General features: G+C 38.5%; 1 protein-coding gene across 3 annotated transcripts; it reads left to right on the top strand.

The window, feature by feature from the left end:
* The first annotated feature begins 1,286 nt into the window (after positions 1 to 1,286).
* Positions 1,287 to 24,951, top strand: ptpn2b (protein tyrosine phosphatase non-receptor type 2b). Of its 3 annotated transcripts, none has more exons than XM_015357923.2 (11): positions 1,287 to 1,571; positions 5,854 to 5,944; positions 8,340 to 8,440; positions 10,131 to 10,229; positions 11,468 to 11,605; positions 11,969 to 12,178; positions 12,565 to 12,726; positions 13,085 to 13,284; positions 14,050 to 14,148; positions 14,806 to 14,879; positions 20,227 to 24,951. In XM_015357923.2, the coding sequence occupies exons 1-11, from the start codon at positions 1,515 to 1,517 to the stop codon at positions 20,235 to 20,237; spliced, it is 1,242 nt and encodes a 413-aa protein (XP_015213409.1). In that variant the 5' UTR covers positions 1,287 to 1,514; the 3' UTR covers positions 20,238 to 24,951. The 3 variants fall into 3 exon arrangements, with proteins under 3 accessions (XP_015213409.1, XP_015213408.1, XP_015213410.1); XM_015357922.2 differs by having other exon boundaries at positions 1,292 to 1,571; positions 13,079 to 13,284; XM_015357924.2 differs by lacking the exon at positions 14,806 to 14,879 and having other exon boundaries at positions 1,301 to 1,571; positions 13,079 to 13,284.
* The last annotated feature ends 151 nt before the right edge of the window (positions 24,952 to 25,102 follow it).

Here is a 25,102-nt window from a genome sequence, read left to right as displayed (position 1 = left end):
AATGAGGAACCACAGTTTTCAAATTCCATCAGAATAAGAAAAACATCACAACCAGTTCAGTTTGACTAATGCCAGACACTGTTAATGTGTATTAAGAAGGGTTATTGTTGCAATTGTTATTCTTATTAAAAGATTAAACTCATTTTTTTTTCCATTGCCTGGAAAGCTGGATGAGAGCTGTCAGAAAATACTATGTATTTGCTGGTGGTTCCAGATGGCAGTCTGATTGCACTGAGCTCATTGCTGAGTTCTGATTACACCTGAACCTAATGACATATCCCAGACCCTAACACTAAAACTAAGCACTCCCCAGAAATATTCCCAAACACACTGGACTGTGTCTAACACAGTATCAACACCATCATTACACTAGTGAAAGAATAAGATCCAAGAAGAATAACTTGTGTATTTCAGGTTTCCTGTTGACAGTTAGCTTTAACAGTTTTAGCAGCAATTGTTTCTGATAATTGTTACACATATATTAAATATCTGTAAGTAGCCATTAGAGGATTTTCGATCGCTTGTGTTATTCTCGGCTGACCTGTTTTCTTTTGTAGACAGTTCACTTAGAAAAATAGCACATGCAGCTACCGTCTAAGGTCAAGATTTCGTATTCTCCTGAGGGCTATGTTTCATGGGTTCAAGTTAAAAAAAAAATAACGCGAGGGCGAAAGAGCAAATAACTTCCCACGATTGATCACCACCCTTAAAAGGCTAATGTTCATTTCAGCAGCTTCCAGATGGGCAGGCACGATACCGGCACGACCCTGAAAAGCGGTAGTCGCCAAATGCCTCATTCCGTCAATGAAGTTTTGATTTGTGTCGTAAAAGGGACACGCCACTTCCCGATTCATCTGAAACCGAGTTATAACCTTTTTGTCAGACACAGCTTGACATTTTGCGCGGTTCACACAGCGCCGGTCTTACGCCCATCTCCTTTCCTTATTTCTTCCAACAGTTTTCAATACAGTCATGATGCGTGACACGTTATCGTTCATCGGGAGGCAGAAGAAGTAGGTAATAGAGAGCGAAGTTTTTTTTTTCGCTGCGGTTTGATGTTCTTGAAAAAGCGGCAAGAATATTGCAATTGTAGGCGGCGGGGGGGGGGTATATATGTGTGTCTGTGTGGGGTGGGTGATTAACCTAAAGCCTACACGTCCAGCTAAAAATACACCTGTCTAACCAATGACATTCATTCCGCCCGGTGTCATCCCTGGGCGCCAGACCTCCCTCCGCCGTCTCATCGCACATCCGACAACCTGCCTGCGCCTCCTCTCGCGCCGCAGCCCGAGCAGCGAAGGGCCCCCCGCCAGTGCGCAGGCGCGGGCAGAGGCGCCGCTCTCCGCGTTGATGTCAGTTACACGGACACGCAGTTTGTTTCGCCGTGTTCCGGCAAATGGCTCGGCTGGAGGATGTGTAGCGACTGAAGCCGTGAACGCCGACAACAACTGACTCAATTTCTACGTCCGCGGAGAAGGGAGGGGGGGGATTGGCACCGCACCGGCACAGCAACGATGGACCAGGAGTTTCGGGACATGGACTCGGCGGGCCGGTGGCAGAATTTGTACTTCGTAAGTCTCAACTCGCGTTTTTCGTTACCCCCTCTCCGCAGCAGCTGTGCTCTGGGAGACGTTTGAACGCCTAGCTTCCGACTTTCCTCTAGGAAGTTCCTGGGCCGCAGCCTGGCCTCGGCGGCGCGCACCGAGCCCGCGAGTGGTACTGCGCCTGCGCCGCCCAGACCCGTGGCGGCGGTGCGCATGCCCTGCTCGTTACCAGGAATTGCGGGAGCGCGCACCGGAGGTTTAAAAGGAATGTAGTAGACGCTAGAAAATTCTCCTGGATATTTCAAACAGCGATTTAAAAAAAATAACACCAAAAAAAAAAAGCTTCGCAAACATTGGACGTATCAAAAGCGTGTAGTGAGTGTTAGTTTTGTGTCTTAACCTGAAAGCAGGTTCTCAGTAGTAATCAGATAATCATATTTCGCTCAGTTCCAGCTGCGTAAAATAAACTGACGCTTTACTGCTAGTCGTAAGCAATATAGTCACTTAGGGTGTAAAAACTTAAGCCGATCATTGGCTTTAAACGCTCCAAGTGACTTAATGTTTTGTCTTGCGTAGCGCAGCTGTTGCAGCTCTGGTATTGTATATTATTCCTACCAGAGGATTCGCAGACCCCAATTACCAGTAATCCTGTACTTCGCACCCGAAGCTTAATACAGGTGTGCAACAGCACGTCTGTTTACGAAACTGCCCCCTGAAAGTTCGACCAGTTTGCTTCGACGTCAAAGCTCGCTTCCGGTACCGTGCGCCGCGCTCGTGTTCTCGGAAGCGGGGCTTCCCAGGAGCAGACACGAGCGTGTCGCCTGCACGGACTCCGCTATGGCCGCGACTTCCACGAGATCATGTGGTTTCTCATTCATTTTGAGTAGACTGTTTTGACCGCCGCTTATTCCTAAAAAAAAAAAAAAGGGTCGAAAGACCACATTGCAAGAGCCACATGCCAAGAAAGCTTTCTGCTGACTCTGAAGTCTGGTCAGGAACTCATGCCTTTTTAACGACACACCTGTAAAAAAAAAACAGTCGTTGCCACGAAATCAGCCTTTTACAGTAATAATGTGGCTTCCGTGTTTCATTTCAAATTCCCATTGTTGTGACGACAAAATCAGTAGCAGAGTTGGAATGCCTATCTTGCGTTTCTTATGTTTCTGAACGACTGGGTGAACGTTATCTATCCACCAATACTCCCATGAATGGAAAATATATGACTTATGCAGTAAGCAGGGGGTCAGTCAGGACAGAGCTGTACTGCAGTATTAAATTCCTAAGCACCTTTACCAGTCTGGTTTAATGAGGAGTGGCAGCGACTCACATCTGTCTCCATGTCGAAAGAACACTGCTCGTGTGCAGTATTGGTGCAAAGCACTCCTCTCTTTAAAGAGGTGCCTTTTAGTTTAAAGCGAGCCCACGTGTTTTCTTGCTGTTGCAATAGGGAACATTGCCGAGTGGGCAGCAGTTTTAAAGGGAGGATGAAAAGGTGTTTTATGTGTTTCAAAACAAGACCTTATATAGCTCCCTGCTAATCATGTTTTTTTGTGAAGGCAGTTTTAGTATTTTTCCATTGTTGATGGCATTTTTAAGTGTATAAATATTTTTGGGTTTCTTAAATATAAAGATAATACACCATTCTTATTTCACATAAACATCTCCCCCAGTCGTCTGCTGTGAGAGTATATGGGATGAGCTTCACCAGAGAATGAATGCAAGAGAAAAAAATGTGCAGCCAAAATAACCTCCCTCTTTTAGATGTTCAGGGATGGTAATAGATATGAATACATGGCTAGTTTCTTAATCATTTCTGGAGTACATGGAGCTGTGCTAGCTAAAAAGGTGGGATATTTTAATAACAGTAGTTTGCACTCCAAATGCCATGAAAACATTACTGCAGTGTAAATGTGACGCCTTATATTCGGCATAACGTGTAAGAGCATACCTGTGACAATGAGAAATGTCAAATGTAAATTGCAGCTGTTTTAAAGCTTGTATAGTTTATCAGTAAGACAAAAAAAAAAGACCAGTGAGAATTGACCTGTGTTTCAAATGGCAAAAGCAACAGATACAAGGGTGTCGTTGGGGGGGTCGGGTGGAGTGGGGGGAGCTGAAAGGGGCAGCCCCTATCACCCCCCCTCACCAAGGTCAACATGGAGTGGCTTATTTGACTTGACTGGAAAAGAGAAGTCCAAAATGCCACACCCCTCTCTCCAAGCTTTTCATGAAGTAACATCTACAAAATGACAAAGGAAGGCTCCAAGTCCCAGCACTACTGCCTCACCTCAGCGTCAGACAACAGAAAGAAATAGAAAGTTCACTGTAGAATTGTTCTAGGGCAGTGGGTCCCAGCCTTGGTCCAGGAGAGCCACTGGAGCTCCGGATCACCAGTGCTGATGAATGCTTTGAATTGACATGCTTGTTAAAGACTTCACAGTAACTAGTACAGCAGGAGTGTGTCCTGAGTTTCACAGGTGCCTTATTTCAAAGGTACGTCAAGCAGTGTCTCCTCAACCTACTGATCCTTATTTCTGCCTTAAACAGCTGTTTAAAAGTTGATCGGTCTTTGACAGATACAAGCAGTGAAATGTGACGGACTCCTACAGTTTTTTTGCTTTTCACCACATTGGTATGAAAACAGCGAGCAATGACAAATCTTATTCAGCTCTTTAAGAGTAAAAACGTGGAAGCACTTTTGATTAAGGACTCGAGCAAAGTTCTGTTTTTTGCTTGCAGCAGGAAATACTGCATTCTTAGTACCAGTAAAGAGTATCACTGCTCAAGGCTATGAAAGTTACTCAGGCAGCACTATGTTTCTGTTTTTTGAATAATATTTTACATAATGACCTTACATGTTGTAAAAACCTAAAATGGTCAGTTCTCTATCTGACATGTTTTTAAACACCTGTTTTTTTCTTTTATAGTAATGTTTTAACAAAGGTGCTTAAAAACAATGTTACTTCATTTCCTGTTTAAAAAAAACCTCAGTGCTCCTTTCATATACAATACTGTATATGTCTTCCCTTTACACTTAAATGATAAATGCATTAGTGTTTTGGGGTAATAAAACAGAACAAATCCTCCTAATTAACACCTTTCACTCAAGCATAAAAGTGTAAAAAATAAGCTCAGAATTTGTTTTTGGAAATATAGGCCTATATTTTAATATACAGCATTGAGCACTTTCAAGTGTTTCTCCTTTACAGAGGAAATAAAGCATTTTGTCTTAAAAGGTCACATTAGGCTAAATGGAACTTATAGTAAATGTAAAATATTCTTAGAGTAACATAAAAATACATTTCTTCACTGTTTTGAGATGGGTTATTGTTTGAAAACAGTAACCAAAGTAAAAACAGGTTCTCATGTAGACAGATTAACTGCTGTACTTGATGTGAGCTCTGCCAGGAAAGAATGGCTTGTTGTTCACACCCGGAGCTCACTGTATCAATGAGTCTTCAGGCATCAGATATAGCAGAACAGGTGATGTTTCTCACCAGTGAGTCAGATCACATGTGCCTGAACTGTAACCAGGCCAGCTCTTGGCGAACAGCTTTATTCTGGTCCACCTGACCCCTTCACTGCTTGACTAGTATGGTGTGTGGCTCCACCTGGGGAATTCTGGTCAGTCAGCTAACGGCACAGATTTGAATCGGCGATACAGTCTGTGCCCTGAATGCACAGCTTTAGTAGGTGAGCCACCTGAGGTATGTGTTTTTTTTTTCTTTGTCTCGGCTCTCAGCTTCAAGCCCTGCAGCCACAGGCAGGGGAGAGTGAGGAAGAGTAGACAGGCTGCTCCAGCCCACCCTCCTATGAGCCTCTCGCCCTTTAACACCTCGCTGCCTCCGCAGCTCTGCCTGGAGGTTGATTGATGGGTGAAGGAGAGACGCGTCCCTTGACTGCTGCTGCACAAACCTGCAGCCTTCCTGGTTGTCTAGTAACCTCATCCTTGGTGGGATGAGCCACTTATATGTCAGTGCATGGGGGATCTCAGTCACAGTCGGCTAGTGACACTGCCTGTATCGCGGAGCTCAGTCTCCAGTGGGGAGAGCACCTTCACTGGCTAAGCCTCTTGACAGCTCTGAGATATAAAAAAAAAACATCTCTCACTTGTCACTGTGAATGGGTGTTGTAAAGTGATTTGTCCTTCAGGAAGTGTCCAGGAAAGTGAATAATAAATCATTAACACTGGCCTCTGACCTACCAATGTGTTGACTGTCCAAGGCTGCTAAAGGAATCTTTCCTTCATGCCAGTGATTTCGCTGTATGTGGAAACCTGTTTATAATGTTTCTGGTTGTTCTTTTTCAGGAAATACGCAACCAGTCACATGAATGTCCATACAGAGTGGCAAAATATCCGGAGAATCGAAACCGAAATAGATACAGAGACGTCAGCCCATGTAAGTATCCCAAATCTGAATACTACTTACTTGGCAAAATAAACTTGTGATATTAGAATTGATAGGATTCTTATATTTTGTTTACATTATAAAGCCTACATAACCTTATAACTTTGCCCAGCAAAAGATGTACTTAGAATGCTTACAGTGTTAATAATCCTATTGTTGTGTTGCTCCAGTGCTCTGTAGTAGTGTTAAAAAACAAATTCTGCATAAAAAATGCAGAACTCCTGATCTGAGTTTACCTATTGCTGTGGTATTTATTTTTAATGCTAAATATGTATTTGCTTCATGTTTATAATGTACAGTTGGTTAATTTTAGATCTGGTGTGACAAGAAAAATACTTTTGTTCTCTTCCCAGATTGTTGAACCAGATTAACAAGCAATTTTATATATCAATTGTGCAATTTCACAATATATGTACAGTGATACAATTCAGTTGTACTTGTTTTTAACTTTCAGAGTATTAGAGTACCTTTTTATCCAGACGTACTACATATGTAGGTGTTTGAAAACTCCATAAATGTCCTTTATTTCCTAAAGAGTGTCAAAATCTTTTTCAAGTCTTCCAACATGATAACAAGATCAAATAAAGGTGTTTACTTAAATATACCAAGCTATTTTTTCCATACATCTTCTTAGATATACAATGTATATACAGTGCATAGGTGAATGTGATGCATCCATAAATGTGCAGTGTAATTATATTAAAAACTGTAGTTGGAGATGCTTAATAACACCTATTTGAGAAGATAAGTGTACACTGTTAACTGTGAAAGAGCTCATTTATGGTAGTTAATTTTCTATTGCTTTCCTGTCATGTTTCTATATTAAAAACTCTGGAATAATTAAAAATTGCACAATATGTTGTTTAGTACAAGTGTGTAAAACTGCAAAAATAAAGAATTTAACTGTGAAATTTGTGGAGAAAGCACACCATATTTTCCTGCTCTGCGGTTTTATGTGTATTGTGTACCTTTAAATGTGCATTAATGAGTGAGAACCATGAAACTGATACTAAATAAAGTAAGGGCTGAGGGCCAGCTGTTAGGTTTTTTGTTTCCTGTTTTATTAATTAGAAGTCAGTTAAAATGCTCGTTGCTTCAGAAATTTATTTTTGGATCCAATCTCTAATGTGCACGATTATGAGTTATCTGATCACAGTACACTTGGTAAGCAAAATCTAATCAAGGATTACATTTTATTGAGTTCTTTATAGATTTCATAGTCTAGTTGTTTCTGAAAGTGAAGGGTGTTCTTTGAAACTCCTGAAAACTGTTAAAGAAGAGAAAATTGTTAAGGTCAATGAATATTAAAAGATAACCTCTTAGAATTAGTACTCACCCGCCCCCCCCCTCGCCACCACCGGCCACAGACCATTACATTATTGCTGTAGTAGAGCTTCATTTTGCTGAAGTCTTTCCTGCATCACAGATCTTTCTCGCTCGCACTCCACCGAAGGTGATGTAATGTTTCCGAGAAAGAATGCCTCTGTGGGTTCCCATAAGACGCAGCCTTTTTTTGCTGTTCATTCAGACTTGCAACAATGTGCAGTAAAAGCTGTTCTGTACAGACAGAGCCAAGCAGAGTTAGTCTACTCCACATATATCAGAGCAGGTATAAATAAAGGAGGAATGGGAATGGATTGACTTAATTCTGTAAAAGAGAATTTAAACCAAATTAAACTAATTAAAATTAAATTAACTTTAATTAGCTTATTAAACTTGGCTTTAATTAGTTTATTAAAGTTTGAAATCATAGATTAACAAGTAGGGATAGACTATGTCAGGGGCAGTAATACGCAAATAAAGCATTCTGATTGAGTCTTGCTTGCTTTTGTACTATGAGCGAGGTTATGTTGGTGGTTGTTGGCAGCTGACTTCAAGGTTTTTCATTTTGAGCACGCAATGTAAAGAACATTTTTGAGGCTGTCAGAAATGTTTATGATAAGCTTTAATTTGATCTGTTAAAATATTAATATTAGAAATTGAATGTGAATTTATACCTACTTGACAAAAATGTACGTATGAATAGATGCCTTTGATCATGTCTCTTTTTAGCAATCCCTTATCGGATAGGCACCACGTGTCATACTTGCACTGCTCTGCTGAAACACCTACAGTACTATATCCTGAAGCACGGAAGTAACTTGCACAGGAAAAAAAAGTGATAGCAATAAAAATGGAGTTTGAGTACACCGCCCCTTTGATCTTGTTTCTCTTCAAAATGTGGCCTTTTCAATCATCTGCCGACGTCTTAATTCATAGATAAATCCTCCAATGTCAGTAGGTGGTGTTTTAAATGTTTGTTTATTAAACTTATTAAATGGTTATTAATGTTTATTAACCGATTCATGCATGTCGGGGAAAAAAAAATCTGTTTCATTTGTTTCAGTTGACCACAGTCGCGTTAAGCTAGAAAATGCAGAAAATGATTATATCAATGCTAGCCTGGTTGTAATGGAAGAAGCCCAAAGAAACTACATATTAACTCAGGTAGGTACCTGCAAACTGTGACAGCCATAATCATGTTCACTGCGTGGACCATGGTAGGACACAGCTCATGAGTTCTGGGTTTTATTCCGGACTGGGGTGCTTTCTGTGTGGAGTTTGCATGTTCTCTCTTGTCCATTTAGTTTTTCTGTGCCTCTTGGGTTTACTCCTACAGCCTAGAGACATGCTGTCCATGTTAAATTATAGATTGCCCGCTGTATGTGAATGTGGGTGAACTGTGAAGGACTGGTATCCCATTCAGTGCGTAGTCCCAGTTACTCCTGCAGCAGGGGTTTGACAGCTTCGCATGGCCAAAAATATATAAAAAAAACCCACATCTGATTTACCCCCATGTTGGATGTCAGGCTGCCACAGGGCTGCTAAGGAAGGAACAATGTATATTTGCTGAAAGCCAATCAGACCTGTCAAGTATGTGGGGAAAGTGGTAGTATACCAGAGAGTCTGACAAATGTCCATGCAAATGTGGGCAGAACATGCAAACTCCACACACAAAGATACTGCCAGAATTTATATCTTGCCAGATATATATATCTATATGGAAAAATATACATTGCTGTGTTGTTGGGTATAAAAACACATTATCATTTAAGGCGAGGGAGGGATAGAGGATTTTGTATTGGATATAGTTTTAATATCACAGCTGTTTTGAGGTAGGGATTATTAGACGCACTAACTTTCAATTTCAAAAGGCAGTGTTTACTCCTGGCTGAAATTTTCAGCAGCGCCTGTTTGTGAGTTCTTGATTGAAAAGAATGATGCCTTTGTTTGAAAGTAGACTGAACACAAGACTAATAAATCACAAGGTTGTGTGGGCCTGTTTTCTGCAGAGTGTCTTACTTCAAAGATGTCAAACAGCTGGGAAGAAGCAGAAATCGTTTCAGTTAAAATGGGGGGGGGGGTCATACATAAATTCCATTTGTGGGCTAATTTGTAAAGTTTTCATTACTTTGTCCCCAGAGTATAAGCTATCTTGTGATTTTAAGGTATTAATAAAAGTTTGTCCATTACTAAAAGCGTTTTATAGCTTTATTTGGAGCTAATTTAGGAAGAAGCCTATGTAGGAGGTCCATTGTTCTAAACATGTTTGTACCCATCCTATATATTGTATTGTAAAGACAGTCAATCTTTTTGTGCAACAAGATGTTGTTTAAATATTAGAAATTGTCAGAGTTTCTTTTTTTTCTGATCGCTACATACCCTTATTAAGCTCTTTGGTCTCCCTAAATACCAATATTTGAAAATACAGTATAGTTGACATTTGTGGGCAGCACAGTGGTGCAGTGGTTAGCGTTGCTGTATCACAGCTCTGGGGTCCTGGGTTCAATTCTGAACCTGGGGTAAAGTTTCTTTCTTCCCCTCATGTTCGCATGTGATTCCTCTGAGTGCTTCAGTCTCCCCCCACAGTCTGAAAGTGTACTGGTAGGTTAATTGGCTTCCAGGAAAATGGGCTCGTGAGTGTCTGTGTGTGTCTGTGTGTGTCCTGCAGTGGGCTTGTGTGTGCCCTGCAGTGGGCTTGTGTCCTGTCCAGATGGTACCCTGCCTTTCGCCCGTTGCCTGTTGGGATAGACTATGGATCCCCCCCATCCCTGTATTGACATTTAGAAAATGAATGGCTGGTTACATCGGTCTTTGTTTTTTATGGAAGATGGTGACTCCACTTGTATTTCTGTAGGGACCACTTCGCAATACTTGTGGTCACTTCTGGTTGATGATATGGGAACAAAAGAGCAGAGCTGTCATCATGTTGAACAGAGTCATTGAAAAAGGCTCGGTAAGGAATATTTCATTTTCGTTTTCTGAAATACAGAGGGCCAGGCCACGTGCACCGAAAGTACTGTTGGCAGAGGGAAAGTCAGTTGACTGAAACGGTAGTATGTACAATTACAATTTCATAAGACTTGAGATTCTCCTGTGGTCTGTGGTAATTGAACTTGGTCATCCCATTCACAACACAGAAATCATCCAGCTGCAGGTGCAAATGAAAATGGAAATGCTTCTCGACTAGCTTTTAGCTTGCCTTAGTTTGTACTGGGAATGCATGACCTCCTAAGGACTGACAGTGTCTGTGCTCTAAGGTATTTATATTTTTCACAATAAAAAAATTGTAAATCTGGAAGAGATGGCTGAGGATTGTACAGGAAGTAGATCAGAAACAAATCTCTATATAAAGTTAATTTGGAAAAAGTAATTGGTTTCACAATGAATGGGGTTTTGATGAGTAATGGCATGTACACTTGCCATAAACTACTTTGCCTACAATGATTAAGCCTAAGTCTTTATTAAATCAACACCAACACAGTTTCTGTGCCACATCACGTAACCATTTGCTAAGAATTTCAAAGTAAAGGAAAATCTGCATGCAAAGCGTACCCTTTACATTTACCACTGACGTCTGACTGATTATTGTGTTTCTCATGTTGTGATCATGACTCCTTTTGTTTCCTGGGCGATTTAAGATGAACCGATTTTAAATATCGGCAACATATGACTCAGTTCGATAAGAGTTTGATAAAACCTGATCAATAATGAAAACACGAATGCTAAAACTCCATTACAGCATTTGTGTCTGAAATTTCTTATTCATATAACCAGATGCTGTGTGTTAGGATAGTTGGTCAGCATGGCATATCTTTCTTAGAGATTTCTTAATCATGAAAAACAATAAAACTGGATAAGCTATTAGTAAAGAAATTAAGAAATTCATTCAAACAACTCTTGTATAAAGTGTTACTTTATACACTTTTATTTTAACCCTTTTCTTCATGTTTGCTCGTTTATTCTGTCTTGATTGTTTTTTTTTATAAGCCCAAATATATTTAATGTTTTTCCAATTTAGAATAGACAGGGATGTTCTTTCAAACAATGTAAGGAAACGCTAACATTTTAATTCAGCAGCTTCAGCAAAGTAGTCTTTAGTCCATTAATTACAAAATTAATTAATTATTCTCCTGTAGTTTTATTAGAAGTATAGTTTTTCCAGAAGATGACTATACTTTGTTTTCCCCACAGGAAAAATGTGCACAGTACTGGCCAACAAAAGAAGAGCGAGAAATGTCTTTTAGGGACACTGGATTTCATGTGACGCTACTTTCTGAAGATATTAAATCATATTATACAGTACGAGTTCTGGGGCTGAAAAACACAAATGTATGTTGTATTTTTGAATTTCCTGTAATGTCCAGTGTTAAAATCAAAGTTCAAATTTCAAATTTTGTATTTTTCCTTTCCTTTAAATACTCTGATCATCAAATTTCCTATATCCTGTATTGTGGTACGTCTGGTAATTTTTTCCTAATCTAGAAATTTAAGGAACCTTCTTCTTTGGTTTTGAAAACTTTTTAAATGTACGAAAGGCAATGGTAACCAAGGTTTAAACATTGCCTCCTGCTGGTCTAATGATGAAATTATGATTTAGACTCTGGATTTTTAAAAATTGATAAAAAAGTGAAAGAGGGCTGTCTTGTATATCCTTTCTAACTCGATTCTCATTTTGTTTTACTGTTTGTCCAGACTGGGGAGACCAGGGAGATTTTTCACTTTCATTACACCACATGGCCAGATTTTGGAGTGCCAGAATCTCCAGCCTCGTTTCTTAATTTTTTGTTCAAAGTCAGAGAGTCTGGCTCTCTAAACTCTGACCATGGGCCAGCTGTAGTTCATTGCAGTGCTGGAATAGGACGCTCAGGGACATTTTCACTGGTAGACACCTGCCTTCTTCTGGTAAGTACAGAAACCAGTTATTACACTTATGTTAGTAGTGCGTTAAAAAGGAAGTTGAATATTCAGGAAGTAATGACTTAAAAGTTTGTACCCAGAATGCATCTGAAATAAATCTGTAGACATGAATAAAGTGGCACTTTGGAGAACTGCAGAAAAAAATACTTCACAGCCCAAGACAGCTCTAAAAATGTGCACTGTCAGTATTGCAGTGTGGTTTCCTAATAAAAAATGTGATTAATCATTCCTCTTATTGTTTTTTTTGTGATGTAGCACTGATTCATTCAGACCATTTGTGCTGTTTGGATAAGTAATACATTTTGTATTCTTAAATGCTTATTGCACACTGTGCAAAGAAAAATGGGTAAAATATACATTTTGTTTTACAGATGGACAAAAGGAAAGATCCTTCATCTGTGGATATTAAGAAAATACTTCTGGACATGAGAAAGTACCGAATGGGACTCATCCAGACTCCTGACCAGCTGAGATTCTCCTACATGGCTGTAATAGAAGGAGCAAAATATATAATGGGAGATTCCTCTGTTCAGGTACAAGCTGCTGTACTAAGGCTGAATTCTGTGCTTCACATTGAAAAGGACGATTGCTGGATTTTAAACAACATAGTGGACTGCCATGTCTGTCAGATGTATTGAGCCTATCCTTTTTCAGAATGTATGGATACTCCATTAAAAAGAAATTGACCGCATATATAGTGGTTTGGGGTGTGGAGCGTTCTTCTTCCTTTTAAGACCAGTTATCTTTCCTCTAAGCAATCGGGAATATGTCCTGTAATATTTTTTTTTGGGTTGTTTTAAGTTAAGCAAACAAATCTCAGGTCTCAGAAATGTTCAATTCTGGCATTGAGTGGTGACATAAGGTGGCATTTTTTCCACCTTACAGAAACAGTGGAAGGAGCTGTCCAGAGAAGATCAAGAACCCGCCTGTGATAACTCCCCGTCAGCACAGCCCCCCCGGCACAGCACGGAGAAGTTCAACGGGAGCAGGGTGTCGCTCTCGGAGGAGAGGGAGGAGCCTGAGCTGGACAGCTCAGCGGACACGAACCTGTCCAGCAGAGAGCAAGAAAATACGGATGGCATTACAGGAAGGCAAGTGCACCCCCTACGTCCTGCCACCTGTATAATATAGAAGTTAAATACACCTGCCACAGAATAGAGAGTAGAGGAGTTTATTGCCATACAGTAGGTACATCAATGGAATTCCTTTTCGTAAAGTTTTCTCAGGATGTGTACTGTACAACACACAACACAATGTAGATGGTACATTACAAAAAGTTATTAAAAGTCGTGCACAGTCTGATATAATTGGAGAGTCCACATTCTCTATTATACTTTGATAGCACCAGTAAATTGAAACAGCCACATACATTGCCTTTACTCCATAGGATACTTCATCCAAAGTATGCAGTTCTGTTCCCCCCATCGTAATCCCTGTGGCAACATATATTCCTCAGTTTCACAGTCCACAATTAGGAGGAAAACCGAGATACATTGGAAAATAATACAGCAGTAGAGAATTTTTTTTCTTAAAAATATATTGTCAAGTTAAGCAACATACAGTGCAAAAATATATTAACAGACGAAGGGCTACGCTTTTAGGGACTAGTAAATGTGTGAGTTATTAATACAATCAGTGCCCTTATACTGTATATGGTGCTTTGCAAATGTATTCACCTTCTCAATGTCGCCCTTGTAGACTTTAGATTGTAGATTGTAGAACCTTTTGGAATGTAGAAACCTGTACAATTGCAAGCATTTTTTGTAATTCTAATAAATTCTCGATTGTAATGGTGAATTATTTTTTAATTGTTAACCTTGTGTGCGCACTGAAACGTATCTTTTTTTTTTTGACAGTGTTCGCAAGAGACACAGAGAAGAGAGGATAGCAACCACTGCACAGAAGGTGCAGCAGATGAAACAGAAGTTAAGTGAAGCAGAAAGAAAAAGAAAAAGGTGGTTATACTGGAAACCTATTCTCATTAATGTTGGGGCAGGGGCTGTATTTTTCATTGGATTGTATGTGTGCTCGAGATTCCTTTTCCAGTAAATGACTTCTTGCACTAAGATTGCACACCAGAACTTGTTCAATTGTACCAGTACCTGAAAAAACAGTAGATTTTATTTGGTACAGGTTGTCTGTGCATAAATGGAATGGGGACACATTTCTTCAGGTCAGAACATGGTGCATTAGTTCAAAATGTGTACAGTTCAAAGCAAGATCACAGCATAACATCTCAGGGTCTTTTCTGGCTTCAGGCACAATTAGTACCAAAAAAAATCGTACTATACACTTTTAAGTGATTGTGCTAAAGATTTAGATTTGAGTTGCTTTTTACTCTTTTGCTTTTAGGGGTTTTGAAAATTAGTTCTGTCTGTTTTTAAGTGACAACCTTGTTTTTGTTATTTTGCATCTTATGTCTGAAAGTTAGGTTTCACAGTATAAATCTTAAGCAGGAAACCTGTATAATAGGGAGTTCTGAAATTTTAAAAATTAGAGCAAGTCCTGATTTTTTCTTCAAAATAATTGCATAGAGGTCCTTATAGCACCAGGTAGTTCTCAGGGCCTTTTAAGAATTGAAGAATTTCTGTCTTTTCATTCACTTTAACTAGCATGCTTCATTCATCCTCAAGATCCTACGTGTCCCGAGTTCCTCTTCTTATTCATGGTTCAAAGTGTTGTTCCTGTGAGTTGAGTATAAATGGACTTTTGATCTACATAATTTAATAGTCAAATGTGTACCTTGACTGTAGGGTTAGGATCTGCTTAGAAGATTTAACTACACCTTTATGTAAAGGTGCTTTGTATAGACATACCTTAAGGACTGCATTCTAAACAGTGAGAACTGCCATGGCAGAGTCTTCATTGAACTCTCCCATTCAGTTTTCTGTTCAGACAGCAGTGTAGTGGAGTACAGAGTTATAATACACTGCAGTCCCATGTACAGAGAGGAAGCAAACAGACCTTAAAAGAATGCAGTAGGCACTGCTGTCCCCAATCTCTTCAAATCCTGTAGTGCTTCCAAAAAGATTTTGAAGTATTAGGGAAACTTTTGGAGTGTGTCCAGTTTTTAGAGAAATGCAGGGAAAGCCTGTAAAAACTCAGAACTCGGATGAATTAAGAATTTGCAGTGTCTGCAATATAGCTCTGAGAGCATCAGCAGACATACCTGTGCGGGAGTTTAAACAAAAGCAAGACCGTAACCATTTATTTTTAAATCATGCAGTTCAAAATCCACAGTCTCTTAACTCTACCCAGTGAATTTAGATCCAGAAATTACGAAAAGATATTTTAAATGTGACCTGAATCTGCTAGTTAATGTTAGTCAAAACTACTAATCCCCAGAGGTCACGAGAAAGAAAACTGAATACTACTGCAATAAAATCTTTGTGCATAGGTATTTTTTTTTAATAGTTACATGTTTGTTTCTGAAGAAACATTTCAGCTTGATTTTTTTTTTTCAAGCGTTGACTTTAGAAAGAGCTGATGTAGAGTACTCTGTGTGGTTCTCTATGCTTAACCTTCTAGGAGGTTTACATACAAACATACACGTGCTTATCTGCTGAAGCCGGTAATATAAGATCATAAATGTATCCCCCACCTGAATGAAAATAAATTCTTGACTGAAACAAACTTATTTTCCATTTCAAACATTCCAGTTAAATATATAAACATTTCTCTTAAAATGGATAATGTATATGTGCGTATTTGCTAATATTTAGTCGATAAGGCATTTGGATAATTTGACCAAATACGGGGAAACCGTATTGTCCCATGTAAAGCAGTGAGATGAGTTATACCAGCCGACCACAGCGACTGCACTGGCTCTGTCAGTTTTTGTCTACTGCAGAGGTGTACAGTCCAGCTCCTGGAGGGACCAAGTCTCTGCAGGTTTTCAAACTCTCTTTAGAGCAGCAGCACATGAGGAGATTGGGAGAAGCTGTTAAGTGGGAGTGGAAAAGCTACTAACCTTCTTGTTTTAACTTGTTAAGAGCTGGGTTGGAATTAAACCCCACAGACATACCAGACCTGCAGGACTAGGACTGGACAGCCCTGCTGTTCAAACCACATTGTGTGCAGTGCCACTGCTGTAGTTCTGAGATGGGCTTTCCTATTGTTATTCTTCTTTTCACTTCCTATGAATTAAAAGCTATATGTCTTTTTATCTGGGATGACATTTCGTGCCTCTTTTCTTTAATTGTGGTGTTAACCATGGCTGGCTGGAATATTAACAAGTGCTCAATTTCAAACAAAGTACAACTAAAGAGGTCATAAAAGTTAAATTTAAATGAGTATTCAATTAGAAAACAAAAGTCGTTGTCTTTTTTGGAAAAAGTTTTGGAAGCGTGAACACAGTATCCCTCATGATTGTGCAGTTTTTTTCATCGACTGTACATGTACATGTGTCCTGCACTGTTCAGTATTTATGAACTTCAGATACATTTTTAGATGCCAAGCAAACATTTTCAATTGGGTACATGTTAATTGGGTACGAAATGGAAGCGTTTTTGTTGTCTATTCTGTTGCATTTCATCCAATCACCATACGAGCTTGTTTTGCAAAGTTCCTGCAAGAAGATGTAGTGTATACGTTATCATTAACATTAAAAAGAAAGATGGTTTGCAGCTATTTGGGACAACTTTCATTTTCAAATAAGCAACTAGTTTAGAACAGGGACCAGACATCTTTGGCGTTCCAAGACACGATTTTGCACCATACTTGATGTCATTCCGATTTTAATTCACAACATTCCCTTTTGTTCTTGTTCCTTAATGATTGTCTTTAGTGGAAGTTCTCTAAAGCATTATTCCTTAAGAGAATAATCAGCCCAACCTCATAAAACTGAAATCGTCCTATGCAAGTTATTTTTATCCTGAAGTAGTTGTTCACTGTTGAGCGTTTTTTGCTGTATATTTACATGATGACAAAAAACACCTTCCAAACGGTTAAGTTCCTTTACTGCCAAGTTCCGCAGTGAATTACGAAAAGTGTTTCCCAGCCAGTTGAGACCAGGGTCGCGCTGAGATAGAGGTCAGGAAACTTGTAGTTCTGTCGGTCTTGTATGGTATAATTTGAAAATCTTTTCAACGTTTATTACAAATATGAACTTTTCTGATGCTCTGCAGTTCTAAGAATACAGAAAGTAAAGTTTAGAACAATCTCCCTGGTGCAGGAAGCAGCAGGAAAGACAGGCCAGCTTAGGTTTTTATTTCAATTGTGAATACGTTGCACAGAAACCTTCCCACGGCAGTGAGATCTGTCTCAATAGTTTAAACAAATTAAAAGTTTTAGTTAAAAATATTTGGCAGCATCACTGCCCATTGCTGTATTCAAACATTGTGAGTGTTGTGTTATATTTGTCGTCTCATTATAGGCTACATGTTGAAGTTGCCTGTAGACAATTAGAATGTTTTATTGATGATTTGATATTTACTATGACTTTAAGGCAAACTGAAGAATTATGGTTTACAATTAAGTACTTTTGTATTTTGCAAGTGAGGATTCTGAATGATTTTGACAAATCTAGTTATCTGACAGTATTAGACTTTTGTTTGACACGTTTATTAAACTACTTCTTCTATAAGTCATTCTATAAGTACCCCCTATATAATTTCTGAAAGTGCACTTTAAAGCTCTGATGAATGAAAAGCAAATGTCTTATTTAGCTATGTTCAACATACATTCCTTAAAAATGTCTTCCCTTTTTTGGGATGTATGTAAAGTTAAATCTTCCAGTATACTGATAAGGATCACATTGCAAGTCTCCTGCTCTGATAGAAAAGCAAGCTGACATTTTTTCCCTTTATTCATTTTCTGGATTAATGATACTGTAGTAGCCTCTGTACTCTCATTCAGCCTGACTCGTTATAGCAGTCTATGAAGATGTTTGTTCAGTATTAATTTAAAACATGGCTTAGTTGTACAAGTGGATTCAGACACTCCTCAGTGCAATACTCTTACACCAGCAAGGTAACAGTAGACAGTTCCAGAAGTATGGCCAAGTGTTATAGCTAGAAACCAGCCTGTATTTGTTTGCAAACTACTGTGAAAGATCTGTCTAGAGGTCAGTTTCCACTCAGAATATAAAACGTGCAACTGTTACTGTATATCAGTTTCTTGTCTTTTGTTGTTTTCGTATTCCCACAAAAAAATCACAAGAGGTCAACTTCTTGCTCCGCCCCACAGACTTTAAAACTGGAAGCAGTTTCCGTAGAGGAGTGCAAAATCTCTAGTCAAACGCTAGCACCTCCTTATCTGTGGAGGAGATGATGATGTGTATTATCGCTGACAAATAGAAAAGGACCGTGTGACCATTTAGGCTGTTGTAATGAGACGTAGGACCCGCCATAATGTTGTAGCACTGTTATCCAGCTGTCCTTTATAAGAATATGCATCCTTTAAACTGCTTCTTCTTTTAAAAAAAGCAATTTCCTCAAACGATGTACCCACAATTGGAGTGTACAAGCTACCCATCTGTTTAAAACGCCAAAGTCAAAGACATCAGCCCTTAGAACCTGTAGCTGAGACGCACAACTACAGCCTTGCTATGCCTAAACAAAGAAGTCAATGTCTTCATTAACATCTTGACACTGTGCGGAGTCACATGCAGTAAATCAGTTGGTCAAGGTAATCGTGTCGTGTCATCAAAATATTGACCCCGTTTGAAGGAATATTTTCCATTTCATAGAATATTTTGGCAGAGAAGTAGTTGCGATGACACGGCCAGCTGCCTTACAGAGGATTGTAGTTTTGGATGTAAATGCCCCAGACAAGTGTTTGTGGGTGGCAATGTTGCGGCACTGGCTTGCCCATGGGGAATTGAAGCCCATAGTCTTACACTGGTACATATGGTCATTGAAGCAGCAGGCTCGTGCTTTGTGTTCTGCAATAATGATTTTAAATGCGAATGCTTAACATCAAAGACGTTGAGCCTTCCTGGTGTAAACGATGTATGTGTGGGGAAAAACACATTTAGCTTTCATTGTGTTCTGCCATAATATGTGAAATTTATAGATGTCTGAGGCTGTGCTTGCAAAATCCTTTAACCAAGTATGATAAAACTGCCTTTTAATGAATCTGCTTCACATTGCTGTGAAACTGGTTAGGCAAAGGTAATCCCATTCAGATTTTTAACTCTTGGGAAGAAAGGTGTAATGATTGTGTAAGTACTGTAGCTGAGTGATGAAACAATGTTTGACCAGTCTATCAGGCTTACTGCCTTGTTCAGGGCTGGGCACTTCCCACGCTATTGCAAAGTTAACCAGTTCTTAAATAGCATTTAAGATACTGGTTCATTTCTGATGTGATGGCATGCCAAACTTCAGAAATGTTTTTTGTAGTTACTAATAACATTGTGTGGAATCCCAACATTACTAATATGATCAGAACAAGTAAAACAAGATTGTAAGAAAATATTTTTCCTTTGGTCAAAGTAGTTGTACAGCAAGGTGAAGCTGTGACTGCAATAATCTGCTTGGTGCTTCAGTGACTCTTGAATGACCTGGTAGATAACAGCCCCTAGAGGCTTGTATACATTTTTTTTCATCTGGATTTTACAGGACAAATGCATGAACTAGTAGAACTGAACTAGTCTTATGGTGTGTCGATATTTATAGCTGTAACTCCTTAATTTTCGGTTTTGTAAGCTTGTTATTTTTGTATTTAATAAATGTTTTAGAAATAACTGTTTTGCCTGTGTCATTCTTGCTGAGGGTTCATGCATTAAACTACTGCAAAGCTCTCATCTCTGTGAGACTGTGCTGTAGAAATGTGCTGAATTTAGGTAGTTCCTTAAAAATGTGAAATGCTATTTTGTAATTTTGTGTTGTGGAGAACGGTAAAAATCTGACACGTTTGTAAGAAACTATCTTGCCTATCTCAGGGAGGATTAATGCAAAGCAGGGAGGATGCCTGTGTCTGCCCAGGTGAAACTGGGGAATGTTGGAACAATTGCAAGGACTGTCTTAGCTTGTCGAGGAAAAGGGGGTTTGTACTGAAACAGTTTTCTTTATGTTTTGCGTTGTATGTCGCAGGCCGAGAATGAGCAACACCTAACACAGCTGACCCTGAGAGTAACTGCAGCTCTAGTCTTGTCCTCGAATGGGCCGCAAATCTGCACCCGCAGGGATCTTCAGCCACACAGTGAGGTCACCCTCTGCTTTGACAAGCTTCATGTCCCTTTACTGTTTACAACGTAAACTTCTACATTCTTTGGATGAAGAAAAATTAAACACACCAGCATGGGACTTCCTCTGATGGAGCAGATTTCATGTATTGTCACTTTTTTGTCACCATTGCTTGTAATTCACTTAAAATACAGAATGAATTGGAATATGCCTATCTGCATTGACAATTTGTAATGCTCTATTTTTGTTATTTTTAAGGCAGCATTAAATCCTCTATTTTTTTAAGTAGTTACATTAAGATTCCTTGGCTTGCTTGCCAGGAGACTGTGAACCCCTCATAAGGTTAATGGAAGAAAGCCTTCATGCCTCAAAGGGAAAACTGCAGTATTTACATAATGCAGTATTCCATTTTTTGAAATTACATTTTTATTGGTGCATAAAAAACTACAGATGTCCAATTTGTTAACTCTTTGTATTTCATAATAAGGGAGAGGAGTGTTTTGCCTTTCACTGACCTTCATTTAAAAGTATTTTGGAGGAGTTTTAAACTTTCTAAGAGTTTTCCTAATTGAAGAATATAAAAGGCATAAAAGTAACATAGTATAATGTATAACATTATCTTACACAGTTTGTTTTACATAAGAAAAGGCTGTGCAAATGTCAAAGGCAGAAGACCTTAAAGAGGAAACTACGTTTCAGCACCTCTGTTCTACAGTAAAATGAATTAATGATTACCGCAGAAACAGAACTGGTGTCCCTAATGAACTATTGTTCCTTTGCTCTGACGAATACTTGAATCTATGTAGTATCAGCTGGCTGGAAATTAGGGGAAACTTAGAAATTATATGGAAACATACATGTGCTTGGTGGATGTCCTCTGTTTATGAATGTTACTGACACTTTGCTGCCTTTTCTTGCACTTTCACATCCCAAACCCTACAGAGAATCAGTGACTACAAAGCACATTGGATAGTAAAAAGGTTAAACTTTGTTGTGTGTGAGTTGGTTATAGAAACTGTTCAGCGGGCTACAAACAATGAATTAAGACTGTTTGGATCGGCACTGCCAAACAGTCCCAATTGCGAAATTACATGGGATTAGATTATCCATTGCACAATAAACTGCGTTGGTATACCAGTTCTGTCTCCATGCCAGGACTGAACTACTTTGGATCACATTAGCACTGTGCATTGCTTTTCTAATTGGGTTTTGAAAAATAATTTACTTGCTTTGTGGGGAAAATTTGGTATTTCATGGAATTTGATTGCACTACCATTAATAAACATATAAGTGGTGTGACAATTTTACATTTTAAACTGTCACACATCAAGTAGCTTATTACAAAAAAACCCAGAATTTGGCTTTGACAGTATACGTGTAGCCACAAAAGATCATTTTTAATGCTTTATAAATTTAAATGTGAAGAAAAAAGGATAAAAAGAGCATGGACCCGCAGATCTAGTAAAAAAAAAACTTTGAAAATAGTAGAATCAACCAGATGGAAACTGTCTACTCCAAAACACTTGTCAACATTTTGGCAAACTTGAGCCTGACAAAGGCTCTACGTTTTTAAATGTAAACGCGTACCTGCCGTTTCAGAAGTGAGAGACCACATCAGAGAACCCAACCTTGTGACTTCCAGCACAGACACATCCAATTATACAGCACTGCAGGAAAAGGAAAACTAAAAATAACACCTTCTCAACAAAAGACAATGGAGGCCAACAGAGTTAGTAAATGTAATAAAGAGACTGTTGTTCTGTCGCTGGAGGGAGGGCACATCAGGGTCATGTGCAATGAGCAGGCTTGGTCTTTTAGAAAGAGAGGGTGCTCTGACTTTGAAACGACAGGCGCATTCGTATTTGTAAACTTTTAAATCTGCCCTCCAGATACAAAACTTAGAACAACAGTCAAATCCTATTTAAATCATTTGGGTATTCTGATAAGTGGAGTTATTGACAGGTGTGACTAATAGAAATTTCTCTGTGGTAGTCCATATAAACAACTTAGGAAATTAGGAAAGTATAAGACCCTTTTAGTTTCTTAACCTTGCATGTATGCTAATTTGCATAAAGTGCTCTGTGCATTGCATTGATCAAAGAAGACTAATGATGTAGATATCTTTGTAGTTGGAATTACTGAGTCAACCTTTCAAACAAAATCAGATGTTTATCTTTTCTGCTGCCTTCCAAGAACTAATTTCATGTTCCCAGAAATGGTAGATGTGGTAATTCTATCAGTTCAGCAAAGTAAAAAGCAGTATTAGCAGGAAAAGGCTCCCTTTCTTGAGATTGTGGACAACATAATTGTTTCCAGGAAAATCTATAATTTGCTACTGTTTAGCGGCTGTGGGCTTCTGAAGTAAACTCACATAAGGCTATTTTAAGGTAACCATCATGATCCAAGACAAATTTAGTATCGTTAGGCATCTGAAATTCTACTACAAAAAATACATTGTGCGACAAGGAATAATTTAAATCATCCAGTCCTCAGCAGGCAGATGCATTTTATGATTGAATATTATTAGTATGTTTATTGCTGGATTTCTGGAAAATGCTGTTTGTACTCCAGTAATAATGGAAACATTATCCAGCATCCAAATAAGAAAGGGTGCCAAAGTTTTTTTTTATTCAGAGATCAAAATGTAAAAATTGTAATGCTTTCCACCAGAGGCAGCATTTTAAGAAAATGCATTTTCCATTACCTTATGAAAACGCTTTCTGTAAGTAACTTGGGGATAAATCAACATCTGTACTATTTCAGATTAGCTGAATTATTTGTTAAAACGTAGTTGTAAAAGTAAGGAGTTAAGTAAGAAGGAAGTACAGCAGTTAAAATGATTAATTAAAATTATTTCTTCAGCTATTCCTGTTTTACAGATAATTCTGTTCCTGATTTTCTGTTTTAAAAATCTCTGATTACACTTATTGTATTTGTTTATAATTATTAATATACAGTGGTGTTTTTATTTTCTAATTCTTCTGGCCTCATAAATCAGAATCTATACTGAGGTTAAACTATCATGAATGTGATTTTTATTTACCTGATTGAAAGCTACTCACCTGACACATTTTGAGGTAACTGAAGGCTTTTTCACATGAAATTGCTTTGTACAGAACATGTTTTGGAGAGATGTCTGGAGTAGTGCTCTTAGCAATCAAAACATGTTGCTAGATCAATTATTTTGACATAACTAAATCTGAACTAGCCAGCTATACCTGGTATCTATTTAAGGCAATCTTCTCAGAATGGAGTATCTATGAAAACTTATATCGTTTGGTACAGTACAGTATGTATGCCATTTGTTGATGCATACGTGATGGATGCTTTCTTCTGCACAAACACCTGAGCAAGGAATATTTGATCATCTCTGGTTTATGTCTGAACTATAGAATCGACTGACAATCACTGCAGTTTCCTGGCAAGATACTCAAAAACAAAACAATCTGGTGAACGGACAAGAAAATGTAACACTTAGGGTGAGTGTTCTGTATTGCTTGATATTTCTGTAAATTACTGTCACTTAGAATACCTCATTCCTGACATGGAACATCAAAGCAAATTGTACCATCAGTTCTCCATTAAAGAAACAAAATAGCTTGCCTTTTTTTTTTTAACTGATGACTTGAATCTGTACATTGGAACCTGTTTCATTCAGAACCCTGAAAACACTGGATTCAGAGTTATTGTTTGGTGTTGGCACAAGGCTCTAATGCCTCAGAACCACCAGAGAGTCAAGTGCTCTCTTAGCGCTGAAAGGCACCACTCCGCTTACCGAAGCTCCTTTGCAAAATTCTGTGCATTTTCTAGATTAACTTCTCAGGCTTTGTTGCTTTTCAGGATTTTCAACATGAATGCATTTTAAATAAAAGTGACAGTTCAAGATGCTGACAAGACACCTAGGTTATGATAAGCCAAATTTGGGGCGAAACAGAAGGCTTGTAAATGAAAAGCTGCAACTAACCTTTTGATTTCATCCCAGAAAAAGAAAAGTACTCACAGAATGGGACTGATTTTAAAGCATTTGTAGGATGTTTCGAAGAAATCAAGAAACCCAATTTCTGTGACCTTGTATCAAGTGAGACACCATTCTGTAGTGCAGTACAGTAAAAGTCTGTGACTTCTTAAGAAACCAGCACAAGTCTCCATCTTATTTCAAGGCAAACGTAATATATCAAGTTTGTGCTGGCGGTGTTCAAGAAAATGCAACTTACATGTTATTAAACATTATAGCTAAGAAAGATTACTTTTTTTGTAATTTTTTAAGTAATCATGAGACCAAATTATCTTTTTGTTTTATGAAAAAAGCAATATTTTATGTACAGTTAATGTATAGATGTATTTTTTGTGTGATCAACATTGGAGTGTTTTACTGGGTTGAGGAATGATTTTCTTCTGATTATTTGCAAGGTTAGCAGAAGACTGACCTAAATCAGGATAATTTTCTGTCTTGTACATCATTCTTCATTTACGACTCACAATCATTGTGTACTGGTGTTGGGGAGGGTTTTTTTTCCAGTTTTCTTCATCCAGTTCATCATCAAATATAAGACAAACATTTTGTTTTGCTGTTAAACACCATCATTTGTGATCTATGTTGAAATAAATTGAATATCGTCATTCTCTTTTGAATTCTTTGTTTTTTATTGAGTGCATTAGAAGCTATAAGAGAGACGCGCCAGCTCGCCCAGCTTATTAAGTGAAAAAACGCATTCTGAGCTCAATCAGTTTCAGTAAAACAACTTTTTAAAAGATAAATGGAGCACTTGCAGGTTCATGATCT

Source organism: Lepisosteus oculatus, chromosome 10, assembly GCF_040954835.1.
Source record: "Lepisosteus oculatus isolate fLepOcu1 chromosome 10, fLepOcu1.hap2, whole genome shotgun sequence".
NCBI lineage: Eukaryota > Metazoa > Chordata > Actinopteri > Semionotiformes > Lepisosteidae > Lepisosteus > Lepisosteus oculatus.
Note: the sequence above shows the minus strand (reverse complement) of the source record. Positions and strands in the feature narration are given on the sequence as shown.

Coding starts and splice junctions, on each gene's coding strand:
- ptpn2b (XM_015357922.2), top strand. CDS start 1,515: ATGGACCAGGAGTTTCGGGACATGGACTCGGCGGGCCGGTGGCAGAAT. Junction 8,441..10,130: donor GAAACTACATATTAACTCAG/GTAGGTACCTGC, acceptor GTATTTCTGTAG/GGACCACTTCGCAATACTTG. Junction 11,606..11,968: donor TGGGGCTGAAAAACACAAAT/GTATGTTGTATT, acceptor CTGTTTGTCCAG/ACTGGGGAGACCAGGGAGAT.